At 40.8% G+C, this 16,072-nt stretch overlaps 1 protein-coding gene across 3 annotated transcripts in view; it reads right to left on the minus strand.

Moving 5' to 3' along the window:
* The window catches only part of TGFBR2 (transforming growth factor beta receptor 2), an 86,664-nt gene that overhangs the window by 20,262 nt on the left and 50,330 nt on the right, over positions 1-16,072 (minus strand). For all 3 annotated transcript variants that reach the window (XM_030932625.1, XM_010354469.2, XM_010354470.2), the window contains one exon: positions 934-1,733. In XM_030932625.1, the coding sequence (XP_030788485.1) occupies positions 934-1,733 (800 nt within the window). The remainder of the gene's footprint in view (positions 1-933; positions 1,734-16,072) is intronic.

Genomic DNA, 16,072 nt, shown 5'->3' on the forward strand with positions numbered 1-16,072 from the left:
TTCCCAAGGATGTAGGGAAGCTGAGTGAGTTGATATTATCATTCCAAGGAATGTTTCTCATTGGCATGCATTAGAAACAATTTTTCTTCTCAAGAGGTCATTGCATGGCTCATTACTCTGGCACATTAGGCTGCCCATGTTTCGATGTTTACCTCAACACTGTGTGTGCTGCCATGGACACAGGGCTGACTGAGCAGTAACCGAATGCTTCAAAGTGTGTCCTGCCACCTGGCTAAAGACAGTGCTGCTCTCCACAGACTCCACTGTGTGAAAACACTGGGCTTGTCATTTATAAGAGATGTTGTGGTGATTTCTAATCACCTTCCAATAGTTTCTTAGCCAAAAACATTTCCATTTTAATCTGTGAGAGGGCTTCAAGAGCAGAAGCGCTCACTCAGTTGACAAGTACTTATTTTACTTTCAATGTTCAAGGCATTGTGCTAGGTATCTTGGGTGACCATGTGGATGTAGATTTGGACTTCAGGGAGATCCATGACGCTATTAATAGGCCTTCCACGATCCTATTAATACAAAGAATAATACAAAGAAACCAACACAACTACAGCTAATATAGAGTAGAAAGGACTGAGTACAACCATAAGAGAGGGAAAAAAAATAGAGGTAAAGTACTAACAGTGCTTGAAAAAAAGAAAAAACATTTGCTGGAAGAGAAATGAGAATTGATCCAGGAGGAAAAAATGTGTTGAATTGGGAGGGATTTGAAGACAGGAGGAGAAATGCTGTCCATTAGCAAAAATGCTCAGGCAGGAGAGAGCAGAGCATGCTCAAGGTAGACTCGGTACTTTGGCTAGATTCCCTAGACCAGTGTCCAGAGTATAGGGCTGTTTGAGATAAGAGCCAGGAGATATGGATCAAGAGGTTGGGTGAGGCCAGGCTCAAGGTAAAGGGGATCTAGCACCCTCTCTAACTTACCTGGCCGCTGTTAGCCAGGTCATCCACGGACAGGGTAGGGTCCAGACGCAGGGATAGCCCAAAGTCACAGAGGCAGCAGGTCAGGTCGTTCTTCACGAGGATATTGGAGCTCTTGAGGTCCCTGTGCACGATGGGCATCTTGGGCCTCCCGCACGGAGTGTGATCACTGTGGAGGTGAGCAATGCCCCGGGCGAGGGAGCTGCCCAGCTTGCGCAGGTCCTCCCAGCTGATGACATGCCGCATCAGGTACTCCTGTAGGTTGCCCTTGGCATGGAAGGCAGTGATCAGCCAGTACTGTTTCCCCAACTCCGTCTTCCGCTCCTCAGCTGTCAGGAACTGGAGTATGTTCTCATGCTTCAGGTTGATGTCTGAGAAGATGTCCTTCTCCGTCTTCCAAGAGGCATACTCCTCATAGGGAAAGATCTTGACTGCCACTGTCTCAAACTGCTCTGAAGTGTTCTGCTTCAGCTTGGCCTTATAGACCTCAGCAAAGCGACCTTTTCCCACCAGGGTGTCCAGTTCAATGGGCAGCAGCTCTGTGTTGTGGTTGATGTTGTTGGCGCATGTGGAGCTGATGTCAGAGCGGTCGTCTTCCAGGATGATGGCACAGTGCTCGCTGAAGTCCATGAGCTTCCGTGCCTTGCCAGCTTCCCAGGATGAACTCAGCTTCTGCTGCCGATTAACACGGTAGCAGTAGAAGATGATGATGACAGATATGGCAACTCCCAGTGGTGGCAGGAGGCTGATGCCTGTCACTTGAAATATGACTAGCAACAAGTCAGGATTGCTGGTGTTGTATTCTGATGGGGAAACAAAACAAGGAGAGAAGGAGTTGGATGTGGTAGGTATGTACTGTCAGGAAGTGGGTTCATGCCTGAGCATCTATAGATTTTAGCATCTGTATAGTTTTTGTAGATACTACATTGTTAATTGTTATTTCAGGGATGCCAGTGCACACTCGTTCAGTCTTCCCTGCCTCTGGCCATCTATTTGACATCTCCTCCTCTTCCTTCAAACTTCAGCTTAAATGTCACTCTTTAAGAGAGACCTAGAAAAACTTGGAAAATTGTCTTATTTTATACATTTTCATAGCACTTTATACCTTTCCTAGGTAACAATTCAGTGCAACTTAAATTAAATGACCTATGACTCCACCTCTTGATTTCACATCTGTCTTTCCCTACTTTCTCCATCCCCCACAGACAGGGAACTCCATGCTGGCAGTGGACCACATCTTCTTCACTACAGTAAATTGCACTTAGCATACAGCAGATCCTCAATACTGCCAAATAAAAAGACAAAGCATTTATTGAGTGTTATCGAAGCTCAGGACATTGGGAACATGGAAAAAAATGACACAGCTTCTGCCTTCAAAAAACTTGCATGTATGATATCTGGTAAAAACACAGAGCATGCCACAGTTTCCACCAAAATCTTTGCTCTTTTTCAAGCTCCAACTTGCTCTGCTCTGATCAGCATTCAGGCTACCCTAGGCCTACGGGTGACAGGGAGAGGAGTCCGTGGAAAGGATCTCTTTGGACAGTTATCTTACACCACCCAACATTTCTCTTTTCAGTGTGCATGTAAATTGTAGTTTCATGGAACTGAAATATTTAATAGCAACAATGGAAACATTGCCACAAAGGTAAGATAACTTAAAAATGGAAATGCTGCAGTTTTATGACTTGGAATTCTGAAGCAGGCCCCTGTGGGTGGATGAGGAGAGTCCTCAGCACCAGATATCTAACTATAATATCTTGTGCATCAAACTTTGGTTCATATGCTGGCCTTGTTGGCTCTGGTGAAATAGTTTTCCTCTTTGGAAGAAGGACATGAAAAGAAACAGACAGTGGACAGGAGACAGCAAAAGGCAGCTGTAGTTCAATGGGAGCTTGTGCTGGGCTGTTTTCATTGGGCAAACATGCCAGAATTCTACTGCATTATGTGTCATCTATCTGCCCTCCAAAGTACCATTAATCAGCAGGCTGCATGCTCAGATCCTGGAATCATTCATTAAATATATCACTACTGAGTGTCTATGATGAGCATGGCACTGCCCTCACTGTTGTCTCCTCAGTCCTGAGAGGGTCTCAAGGAGACTATTTTAACAGCTTGACCTGTGTGAATCTGTGGGACATACGGCTGTGGCCACACCCATTCTTGGAAAAACCTAAAACTAAGAGACATAGGTGGCCAGGGGTCCTGTCAGTCTACTGAGGAGACAGTTGTATGAACAGGGCCTGCACTCCAAAACCTTGTTAGGAGAAGCATTGGTGAGTCCAACAAGTCTGTGATTCTCATGGATCAGATGTGGATTATGTCGAATGCTATGCAAGATGACAACCCGGAGAGACAACAGGATTTCAACAAAGTAAATCTCTTTAGAGGGAGACACAGGAATGAATACATCCATGTAGTGCGAGACATGAAGTCAAGATACCCTGCTGTACAACACAGCTGACCACAGACCCAAAGTGAGGTCTGCGTGAGGGTCCCAAAGTGAGGACTTAGGGCATATATACAAATAAGGAATAAATGGCATCTGGGATAGGGGCTAAACGTACAATGCAATCTATATATTAGTGGAATGCGGAAAAGTTTAGAGAAACATGGAAGGCACAGTAGCAAAATTTTGCCTTTAAGTTGGTCTCTGAAGAATGGGAAAAGTCAGTGATGAGTGGAAAGAGTGCTATGTTTAGGAGAAAGAATATATGATCTATCTAAGGAAGAATAATTCTCCCATACTGACCACCCTGCACCTGGGGAATAGAAAGGGAAAAACAGGTAGGTGGTAGGGAAACAAACTCCATGTCAGAGAAGAATCTTTTGATTATTCAATTGTCAGTTTTCACCTACAGTAGGTGTTTGAAGAGAAAAAAAAAAAAAGTGATGAGAATATAGTCCAGGTGGAATGAGGATATAATCAAATTCTCTCAAGGGGAACCCATTACACCTAAATGATATTGATAAAAGAGTTAAGAAGAAATTACTTGGGCAGATAGTAAGGGTATGGGAGTCCAAGGTAAGGCTTTTCTTTTTAATGAAAAGCAGCCCCAAATCATTTTCTAACAAACAGCAGCCTGTAAAGTCGAGCTTCAGACACAGACAGGCAAGCTGGGAGCTTGCACGGGTGAATGCCGGCAGGAACTAAGGACATGTTCAAGACAGTAGCTCCATCTTCCCTTCTCTGTCAGCCATGTGTACAGTAAAGAGCAGACAAGATGGTGCTGATCAACTGGAAAGTCTATTTGCATAAGATTAGGGTGGGGTGACCAGTCTTCCCCATGCACCATGTAAACGTCATACCTGATTGAACCAATCTGTGAGCCCTATGTAAATCAGACACCGCCTCCTCAAACCGGACTATAAAATCCAGCACATTCACCGCCAGCCCGTGGTTTCTGCTTGGAGACTCCTTTCTCTATATATAGAGAGTTGTTTCTCCTTCTCTTCTCTTCTGCTTATTAAACTCCTCTCCTAAACTCGTGTGTGTTCATGTCCTAAATTTTCCTGGCTCACGATGATGAACCCCAGGTTATATACAGCATCTGATACTTTCATGGTTTTTTTTTTTTTTTTTTTTTTTTCTCAAGATGGAGTTTTGCTCTGTCACCCAGGCTGGAGTGCAGTGGCGTGATCTCTGCTCACTGCAATCTCACCTCCTGCCTCAGCCTCCCAAGTAGCTGGGATTACAGGCATGCACCACTACGCCCAGCTATTTTTTTTTTTTTTTTTTGTATTTTTAGTAGAGACGGGGTTTCACCATGTTGGCCAGGCTGGTCTCGAACTCCTGACCTCATGATCCGCCCACCTTGGCCTCCCAAAGTGCTGGGATTACAGGCGTGAGCCACTGCACCTGGCCCAGAATCTGGTACTTTCATTTAACAAAACACAGTGAGAAATGAAGTTAGTATATATCAATTTTTAAGGTTTAATATGATTACTTGTTCTTAAGGTAAGTCTAAGTAGAAATGCCAACTTCCACTGACTGTATATTCTACATGAAAATCTTGGGTCTAGTAACCAGAGAAGTAACCTCAAAATATCAGAATTCCAGAAACCAAGAGAAAAAAATTAACATTTTTTGGAAAGATACATGAATACATTTAAAAAATATAGGGAAAGAGAAAATTTGGTGACCGACCCTTAAAAACATAAATTCTTACACTGGGAGGCTTGGATTGGAACAAAGAACAGGCAAGAGTAGGGCAGAAATGGGGTGGGACAAAGCAATTTCAGAACGATTCAAAAGCAAAAGAAAAAAGGATGCTCTTGTGGAGATGTATGGACTGTCCCTGTTGTCCAGCAAAGTATAAACCTGGAGAACAAAATTAAGGGGGCAGATGAACTAATGTTCAAACACAACAGCCGATCCAGCAGTCGGCATTTCCACTTTGACTTACCACTTCCACAATGTTCCCTCCCTGAAACTACCTCTATTATCTGTGGTATCCAATGAATGTGTTTGCTTGAAGTACCCATTTGTCTCCATTCTCTGTGTCTGTAACTACATGGAATGTCTTATAATCATAAATCCACTTGATTATCTGATTGCTTCTCTCCTGACAAAGCAGGGTAGTGGCCAGATCTATTTGGTCACCATGCTGTACCCAGCACCCGGGGCAGAATGGGGCAATTTATGGTATTCAACAAACGTGTTTTAGAAACTGAATGATAACTTATGTGCAATGATATTTCTCAAATTTCTAATATTTTATAGCTAGGTTTGACAAACTATGGCTCAAGAGCCCATGGCCTGCTTTTGTATAGTCCTATGACCTAAGAATGATTTTCCCCGCATTTTTAAACAGTTGTTTAAAAAACAATAAAACTAAGAGGTTCGTGCAACAGAGATCTTATCTGGCCCAGAAAGCCTAAAATATTTCCTGTCTGGTCCTTCGCAGAAAAGCTTTGCTGACCCCCTGTTCTAGAGGTGTTACTTTAATAACCTCATGGGCAGAATCTGGAGACTTCACTTTGGCCAAATGTGAATATGTAGTCAATTTTTTTTCACATATGAGAAAATGAAATTTGAAAAAATTTAAAAATATTAACTGCATAATTACTTAGCTGTGTCCTTAATTCACTAAAACGTCCAAATGAAATGTTGATTCATCATGGCTAATTTTATAATTCCTAACTATCTATAAAAACAGTCTTCTTTGCTCATTTCAATTCCTTTCTAGCCTAAAGGAAACACAAAAACAGAAATCCCCTTAAGTTTATGTGCAGCACTGACTGAGGAAGATTCTAGAAATCCCCAGTTCAATGTCAGAAACCAAAGTTTTACTTTCTCTTAAAATTTCCTGTTATTTCTTTAGAAAACTTACACTTAAAAAACTTTTGGCGGGAGGAGGAATTCTTGAATAACATCTGTCAATCTTGAAACTTCAAAGAGGTGGTGAAAACCTCTAACAATAGCAACCAAGGCTGGAAGGAAGCTTTGGGATGTGGCTTTATCTAAACAGAAGCCACCCACACCCTCTGGCAGTATTAACCCTTGGGTTGCTACTAGAAAACCCAACAACTCTAGGTGTAGGTACAAGCCAGCATCTCCTTTACTCGGAGATCAACAGGAAATGTTTCTTTTCATCAGCCTCCAGTTACAGAGAAACTCATGAACAGAACACTTACTAAGTTTCTGGCTGTGTGCTAAGGATTTTATAAAATATTTAAATTTAATTGACAGAAAAACCCTATGAGATAGAAACTGCTATTATTATAAACCCCATTTGACAGATAGGGAAGCTAAAGGTCAGACAGTTTGTGCTTACTTTATATCTCTTGTTGAGGTTTGCTGAAGATGGCAGTATATAGGCTGAGCGAGAGATGGTGGGGTGGATCGGGGTTTATCGATTATAGAACAGGCTCCTCTAGGGGGATATGAAGTAATTTTCCAAGATGATAAATTTAGGCAACAGCAAAGCTGGTATTTAAAATGAGCACTGCCTGACTGGAGAGACTTCTGATCTCAATCCCATGCCTGATCTCTTAACTTCATATTGGTGAGAGCCAACTAAGAATGACAATGACTTTAGGCTGGGTGTGGTGGCTCACGCCTGAAATCCTAGCACTTTGGCGGGAGGATCACTTGAGCCCAGGAGTTCGAGACCAGCCTGGGCAACATAGTGAGACTGTCTCTACACAAACTGGAAAAAAAAAAAAGAAAAAATTAGCCAGGCACTGTGGTGTTTCCTGTAGTCCCAGCTACTAGGGCGGTTGAGGCAGGAGGATTACTTTACTTGAGGCAGGAGTTCAAGGCTGCAGCACACTATGATCCTGCCACTGCATTCCAGCCTGGGTAACAGAGCAAGACCCTGTGTGTATGCGGGCGGGGGTCGGGGGTCCCAATTTGATGAAGTGTTTTTCTTTAGTGTAGCCTGGACTAAGTGATTTTACAGCCATCCACCGAGTGACACTGGCAATTCTTGTATAATGTGTCTAAAGGAGTATATTTTGGGTATGGGGACTATTTCCTTTGCTCTGAACTAAGAAGCACAGTTTAGCAGTGTCTCTGTAAATATGCATCCTTTTCCTGCCAGGAAATAAAAAGTTTTATGTGAAGGAGAACCCCAAAATCTTTTTCTTTTCTCAGAGCCTATTCTCATGGCCTAGACCTTAGCAGAGCTCAAAACATAATTGTTGCACTATTAGAACATTCCGTGAATAGAAATAGCATCGAACTAGATCTAGCTCTGAAGGGCATGAAAAATAAGGGTGGAATTTCTCCAAGGCCCATACAAAATGAGGCCATAATAGTAAACATTTTTAGCCTGGGCTCGGTAAATAGGGTTCAGTGGGTCTGTGAATCTGAATGGGCAAAAATTGCATCTTTTTTGTTTTCTCTAACCTTTAATGAAAAATTAATATTTCCTAGTATTAGCTGTACCTATGACTTTGTTGTTGCAGACATCTCAGCATGTGGCTTACACTCATCATTTAGACATTTCAGTTGTTTAGATCTGCTGCTATTGTTATTTAAAGCATTACTACAGAAACACATATTACTGTAACACAAATTCATTTTTAAAATACTTGATCATTGTATGTCAGTGTAATTCGTTTTCTCTGACATACTTCGTGTTCTATTTTATGCATTTAAAAACTATCATAGTGAGAAGGGGTCGGTCCACAGGCTTCCTTACTTCAAGAAGTCCATAGCACATACACATAAAAAAGGGAAGCTCCCTTGGCAGAGTGAAGGCATTTGGGTTTTAGTCTCTTCTCCAGGACTCCTAGAGCGGGGATTTTGGGACTGATGGGCCTCTCTAGGAAGTTGGTAACTAGTGCCAATGGTAGATCTGCCCGGCTTGATTTGTTGTGCTGCACATGGACAACTGTAGGTGCTGCCAGAGCTTCTGTGGAGGGGGAAGGCAGCTCCGCAGTGGAGAATGAGAAGCCCTCCTTCGAAATCTTGTAACAATAATAAAGATAACTCATATATGATGTGCTTTGTTGGGTTAGGCACTGGGCAACTTATTTTGTAAACATGATCTACTTTATTTCTCCAACAACCCAATATATGAGTTAGATTCTCTTACCCCCGTTTTACAGAGGAGGATACTGAGCCTTGGTTGGTTCTACAACATTTTTGTCTACTTAGTAAATAAGTATTCTTGCTAAGTAAAAGCTGTTCCTAGTAAGTACTCAATAAATGAATGCTGTCCTTTTAATGTTATAATTAACATGACTTGAGACAGGAAGTTCTTCCTTCCCCTCAGCTATCTCTCTTGAGCATAGTTTCCTTTTTTGGATCTCAGCCAGTTGTATATATACTCTTGCTTTAGGTGAACATGCTGGCATGTGAACATTCTTGTGGTTAGAGCTTCACTGCCAACTTCACAAAAATCTCTCTTGGCATCTGAGGCTCAGTAGTGTACTAATACACCAAGGTGTGTGAAAAACTATCATCCACGTATCCCACTAAATTTTTGCCCTAAACTCCTTTATGGAGTGGAGGAATTGCCAAACTACTTCAAATATTAAAGTAGGACCCTATCTCCCAAGTTCAGCTATGTTGATTTGCTTTTTATCAAGACACATTAACTGATCCACAGAGGATTTTATTTACCAAGTTGGCCTTAATTTAATTTTTTTTTTTTTAACCAAGTGACTTTTATTTAAAATAGTGAATTAGGGAGGTTCAGTTTTAAGTTCCTTTTAGGAACTAGTGTTGGCATAACAAAGGATTTAAAAGAGGCTAAGAGCAACGTGTGTGTGCGTGCACGCGCATGTGCGTGCGTGCGCACATGCATACTAAAGTTATAAGACAAATTGTTTACTTTTCAATCACTCCGAAGGAAAGTATACCACAGGATTTCCCCTTGAGGTTTTCTGTCAGTTCGTACTTTTTTATGGTATATTAACACTTATCTTTGGAAGACAGATAAAAAAAAGAATTTGACATTTGTCTTTAAAAAAATATTTATGTAACAAGACTCTGATATTTGCAAATGGCTCCTTATTTGCAACTAAGTCTGGCCTCTATGTGTGACAGAAGTGACTGGAAATTTTCAGAATTATTAAATGGATCTCAGAGTTCATTGTTAAGGAGACAGCTTGGTGGTATGGAAAGAACAAAAGCTTTGAAACCACTCAGATGATTAAAAAAACAAAAATGGGGGCAGACATGGTGGCTCACACCTGTAATCCCAGCACTTTGCGAGGCTGAGGTGGGAAGATCACTTGAGCCCAGGGAGTTTGACACCAGTCTGGGCAATATAGTGAGACCCTGTCTGTATAAAAACAAAAAAATTAGCTGGATGTGGTGGTGTGGGCATGTAATCTGAGCTACTTAAAAGGCTGAGGCAAGAGGATCACTTGAGCTCGGAAGTTCAAGACTATAGAGTGAGCTATAATGGCGCCACTGCATTTTAGCCTGGGCAACAGAACGAGACCCTGACTCCAAAAAAAAAAAAAAAAAAAAAAAAGTTAGCCTTCTCTGTCTCTTTCCTTTCTCCTAAGGGTAATTTAAAATAATATACTTAGCCCAAGAGCATGATATGGCCTTCAGAATCAGAGAAATTACTCTGATTTCTCTCTTATGAAAAAGAATTCATTCCAAAATAAAACACAGATAGAGAAAAGTACATAAAACAACTGTCTGGCTTAGTGAATTATTATAAGGTCAACACTCTTTTTTTTTTTTTTTTTTTTTTTGAGACAGAATCTTGCTCTGTCGCCCAGGCTGGAGTGCAGTGGCCGGATCTCAGCTCACTGCAAGCTCCGCCTCCCGGGTTTACGCCATTCTCCTGCCTCAGCCTCCCGAGTAGCTGGGACTACAGGCGCCCGCCACCTCGCCCGGCTAGTTTTTTGTATTTTTTTAGTAGAGACGGGGTTTCACCTGTGTTAGCCAGGATGGTCTCGATCTCCTGACCTCGTGATCCACCCGTCTCGGCCTCCCAAAGTGCTGGGATTACAGGCTTGAGCCACCGCACCCGGCCATATAAGGTCAACACTCTTGTAACCACTGGTCAGGTCAGAAAATATAACTTTGCTGACCATCCCAAAAGTCAGTTCATGTTCCCCAACTCAATCAGAGATCCCTCCCTTCCTCTAAAAAGTAATCACTATTCCTGACTTTTATAGTTATCATTTTCTTGAGTTTTCTGACTGGTTTTATCATCCAAGTATGTATCTGCAGTCTTCTTGCTACTAATATGACTGAATATAAATGCAAAACCTTGTTTTTTTGCAGAATTACTGTTTTAAAAAAAACTTCCTACAATAAAAACACCAGTAGACTCTTTACAGAAATGTTTAATGTGAATTAATCAAATCATCAGACAAATCTAGAAAGTGCCTTTATAAAGTAAATGAAATGGTCTAGACCTAGTCAAATCAAAGTCAATGTCATGAAAACCAAAAACACGCTGTAGAGGCAAAACAATCAATTCTAATGTGTTGTCCTTGACTGGATGCTGAATTGAAACAACAGACCCATAACCTTGAAGAGATCTGAATACGGACTGGAATGTATATATATTCAGATGTATATATGTGAAGGTATCTGTGTCTGAGTGTACACACACACACACACACACACACAGAAAGAAAGCGAAAGCTAAGCACTCACATATATACTTCACACTGCAGAGTTCAAAGATCTTGCCATCATTTTCTGCACCTTTAAAAATTTTGTTGGCATGTTACATACAGAATAACTTGTCATCTCATTATTCTAAGTGTGTCCCCAGACCAGCAGCCATCAGCATCCCCTGGGAACTTAAGGGAAATGCAGAGTCTTAGCGCTGTCCTCAACTAACTGAATCAGAATCTGCATTTAAAAGTTCTCGCAGTGATTCATTTACACATTCAAGTTTCAGAGGTAAATTTTATTTTTGCTAAAGAGTTTAGCAAAACTCTTACGGTTTTATTCAGCACTAGCCAATAAGAAAATAGTGCATGATAATTTTCTAGTCAATTAACTGGTGGAGGAATGTAGAATGAGATATGCTTCCCCATCCATCATCCTAGTAAAAAGCACACCAATTTAAGCAAACAATAAAAAGTCATTTTAATTAAACAATGCAAGGACAGTAAGCTCACTAGCAATGAAGGATTTCATTTAACTTCTAGCTATTGACAGCACTCTTCGACATTCTGGATATAGTTTGAGAGTATTTTTTCCCCAAATGATGAAAGAAGTATTCTCTCCAATCAGTGTGGTTGTTTTACTCCAACTGCACATATTTCAGAACAAAGCTATTCTCCACCTCTCCTATCCCATGGCACAGTCCCCTTTGTATTATTTCCCTCTTATCTCTCTCCCAGATGGAAAAGCCTTGCATGTATTCTAATCCAGTATGATAACCTCTTTTAGAATTCCCATGAGAGGTAAAAGTAAAACCTCTGCCTGAAAATGTTATGGTAGAAGGACACCACTGCTTTGTTATCATTCCTTAATCAAATCACAATATTTCTAACTGTAGATATATTGGGATAAAGTCTAAATATTGGGATATTTTTAAAATTATTCTTTACATTAAGTCAAATGGACCTTCTGTGTACTTCTATTACTGGCCTTTCTGCTGTTCTCTAAAGCAAAAAGCAACAAAATGAATCAATTTTCTATGGGATGAGAACACTTAAACTCCTGCTGGACATTAAACTCATATCCCCTAAATCACTTCATTTTCAGGTTGAACAGCCATGTTTTCTTCGGTTACTTTTCAAGAGATATATTTATGAGACTCTAAAGTCTGACATATTTATCAGACCCTAAAATCAGCCTGCCCAGCATATAACACCCAATAAATGCCAGGACCTTTTTTCTACAGCTAAAGTGATCTATTCTCCGAAACCAAGCTTGGCTATTTAAGATTCTTCATCATGTGTTTTGCTAAACACAGATATAATACTTGGAATGTAATCTGTGTAGCAAAGATTACAGCAGGACCCTCCCCTCCTCTTCCACCGAGTGCAGTTTAAGGCTCTTGATGGTTTCTTCTTTCTGTTTTGACTCTTTCAGCAAGATCATCCAGATTTCAGAATGACCTTAACTTACCTCTACACCCTGGGGTCTTCATCACAGGAGCAGATTCCCAGCCACTGTTTTGATAAGTGCTCCTTTGCAATTGATTGTTTGAACCTATATGTCTGATTTTACAACTACTTGACAAGTTTTGGAAAATTGGTCATTTCAGGCAATTAAAACCCTGATTTAGCCTTTGCTCTTTTAGGCATCCTTTCCACTGTGATTTTCACTTTATGTTTCCTCCTTAGGATATAGATTCTTGCTACCTCTCTTACTCTGACTTTAAAAGGAGGGCAACAAACATTAGGAGGGTACCTACAACGTACCAGGCTTTGTCCAAGAAATGATGACACATCTGTCCCTCCACAGAGAGAGCTTCAAACCTGATACATGTTCTTTGGAGCAAGATTTTTTTTTTTTTTTTCCATTTTCTTTTCCGTGTTATTACACAGAAAAGTCTTCTGACTACTAAAAGCTTAGGCTTTGTTAGGATCCCCACACCTGCCCTGATTCTTTAATTCTTTTTCTGGCTGGCTGTCTGAATTATAACCTTGTATTCTGTCTAGGGGCCCTCATGTTCTCAGGAAACCTGAAAGCAAGATGCATTTCTTAAGTTATTTCAGGAACCTCTCCAACAGGGAGACCAGATCCCTTTGGAAAGCATATTCATTATTCACAATACCTGTTAGGTCACCAAAATACATCCTCTCTCTCTCTCTGGCTTTCCAGGTGAACCACAGGCTTCTGCAATTCCTTCCCACCTGAGTTTCTTTACCTCCTAAAATCACGCACACAGCCTTCCTGGTCCTGCCTTGTCTCTGACAAGGCAGTGGCACCCAAACCTTGCCATCCAACCTTTTGGACACATTAAGGTTTAAAATGTGCTTTCCTTTAATGTATAGTTTAATCAGTTTTAAAAGCTAAGATGCCTATTCCCAATGAGACCCTTGACCTTGTTCTAAAGCAATTGCCTGTAAATTGTTGTAGAAAAAAAATAATATCCCCACTTAAAAAGTCTTGTTATTCCTCCGTGGATGGGGTAAAACAGGTGTTGGTTTTTCTCCCCCTCTAACCTTCGAAGGCAGAATTTTGGCTCCTTCCTGCGGTAGTTGCCATTCTTTAATTGTTACCAGCCCTTTTCAGGTTACATGAGGAACGTGATAAAAAATATAAAAAGATTTGGCAGAACAAAATGTCTTGAGTCCAGTGGTTCCCAATGTTGGCTGCGTATTAAAATATCTTGAAGAATTAAAAAATAATTCCTGATACCAGGCCCCAGACCAATTAAGTCAGAAACTGCAGGAGTAAGACCCAGTTAATGAGTAGTTTTTTAAAGCTCCTCAGGTGTTTCCAGTATGCAGCCAAGGCTAAGAATGACTACATCAGCCTGGTGGAAGGTATTTTGAATAGGATGGGGCCTGGAAAATGGAAGACATGGAAATAATTTTAATGACTAAATTTCAGATAAATTATTCTTGACATTGGAACCAACTATATCCTCTAATTAGGCAACAAAAGTCATATATATGTATATTTTTAAAAGTAGATAAGCAAATATAAATTATTTCTCTAAAAGCTAATTTTTTTTTTTAAAGCATATCTTGTAATGGCAAAATTGATATTTTCCATAACAGGTAACATGCAGGAGTGATTTAGAATAAAGAAAGACTTTCCAAAGGCAAGTCATCCAGATGTCCAAATGGTGGTGAATATAGTCTCTGGAGTATATGTGGGTGGAAATAAAAGTCAATTTCACAGTGGTTAGCTAACTCCTTGAGCCTTTTTTTCCCTCTGGTGGGACACTGAGACACGTGCAAAGCAGCAAAAAGTCTCGGTGCACCCTTCTTGCCACTACTTATGGGAGTGGAGTTTATGGAACACATGGAGGCCGCAGTGGGAGAGACCTGAGGCTGCAGAGGAACCACCAGAACCTTGCTACAGCACCAGCAGTATGGGTCCGATTGCTTTCTTGGTCGCTCATAGCCAGTGGATGGAATTTGAGACAGCCTGTGTCCATACTGGATTCCACTCTGCTGATTCATATCAGAATGAGGTTTTAGAGTACAAATATTCATAACCAGAAATCACATCTGGCCTTAGTGCAGCTTTGTTTACTTCGCTACTTAAGAAAAAAAAAAAAAAAGTGAGTTGCTTTTGCCTTAATTCAGTTTAAATACATTCTAAGCTTCCTTCAACTGAATCACAGTGTCCTCTAGCATGCAAATCTTTATTATTTCCTTGGCCAGACCAGGGCCATATTGATGAATTCCAAGTGTGCTTTCTAACCAAGGTTCACAACCAAAGGCTACTTCAGCTGTGAGTCATCACCTCAAATAACTGATTTCTCTTCTCAGGAATGAGACTAGCAACTTTAATCCATAATTTTCTTCCTCTTGTAACAACTTTTCGCAACCATATTTCCACACTTAGTTTTCCTTCTGCATTTGGACCAGAAAGTAAATCTGGTTTGTTTCTTTTGAAACAAAAATGCACAGCTGGAAAGCCAGCTATTTTGAGGCGTGAGTGCAGTTCCAGGGCAGCATGCCTAAAATCCCCCAGAGCTACCAAAACACCATTTACTCTTTTCATTTCTTACATGCAAGAACTAACCATTTCCCCAAGAAGCCAGCTCCCTGGTGTTGGAGCTGAACAAACACAAAATGAGATTTGGGAGAAAGAGGGCAGCATTTCTAAGACTTGCCTTACTCAGAAAGCAACGGAAGTCAACAAAATGCTCGAGGCATGTGATCAATACACAGAGTGGCTTTGCTGGATGGCGTAAAGCAACGACATTAAGGACACAATGAGTCCAGAGGGAACCAGCTGGCTGAGATGTTCTGCTAGCAAGTTAAACATACACAGGAAACCGTGTGTCTGATACTGTAAAAAAATAATTTGTCTTCCTGCCAGAGTTAGGCTTGCAAACCAAAAAGGCTGTTTTCACTTAAAAGAAATGCTACAACAATGATAGAGGAAGGAATGAAACTTTGTGGCTACAAGAAGTCCTCTTCTCTGCCCTTCTCTCAACATCTCAGGTTAGAGAACACACATCACCACACCAACTGCTAAAGCCTGCACATAGCTTGCGAGTCAGCAACGTGCACCACTGGGCGTACATCTTATGGTCTGCTTCCCTATTTAACCACATAGATTGAACTTTGAGTCAGAAGTGGTTTCTCAAGTCCTGATTTCTAAGCTAGGAAGATACAATCAATTTATTTACAGTCCTATCCCATTCCAAAAACAAAAACAACAACAACAACAAAAAAGAGTGAAAGAAGATAAAGTCAAGATAGGAGCTAAAATTATGACAAATGGAATGGAATAGAAATGTGAGAATACAGGGTAAAAACTGGTAAGTAAGGGTGATATTAGTACACTAAATGTGTAGGTACATATTTGCTAGAAGCAGGATTCAGATTTGACTCTAAGCTTTTCTGATAGTTAGCCTTTGAGAGAGAAACACAAAAACCATGAATATCTCTATCGGGGGTTGGCCTGAGACCTGTTTTTGTAAATGAAGTTGTACTGGAACACAGCCACATCCAATCGCTTACACACTGTCTGTGGCTGCTACCACAGAGAGTTGAGTGGCTGCGAGAGAGACTCTGCCCTGCAAAGCTGAAAATATTTACTATCTTGCCCTTTATCAAAGAAGTCTGC

Source organism: Rhinopithecus roxellana, chromosome 1 (assembly GCF_007565055.1).
Source record: "Rhinopithecus roxellana isolate Shanxi Qingling chromosome 1, ASM756505v1, whole genome shotgun sequence".
Lineage (NCBI taxonomy): Eukaryota > Metazoa > Chordata > Mammalia > Primates > Cercopithecidae > Rhinopithecus > Rhinopithecus roxellana.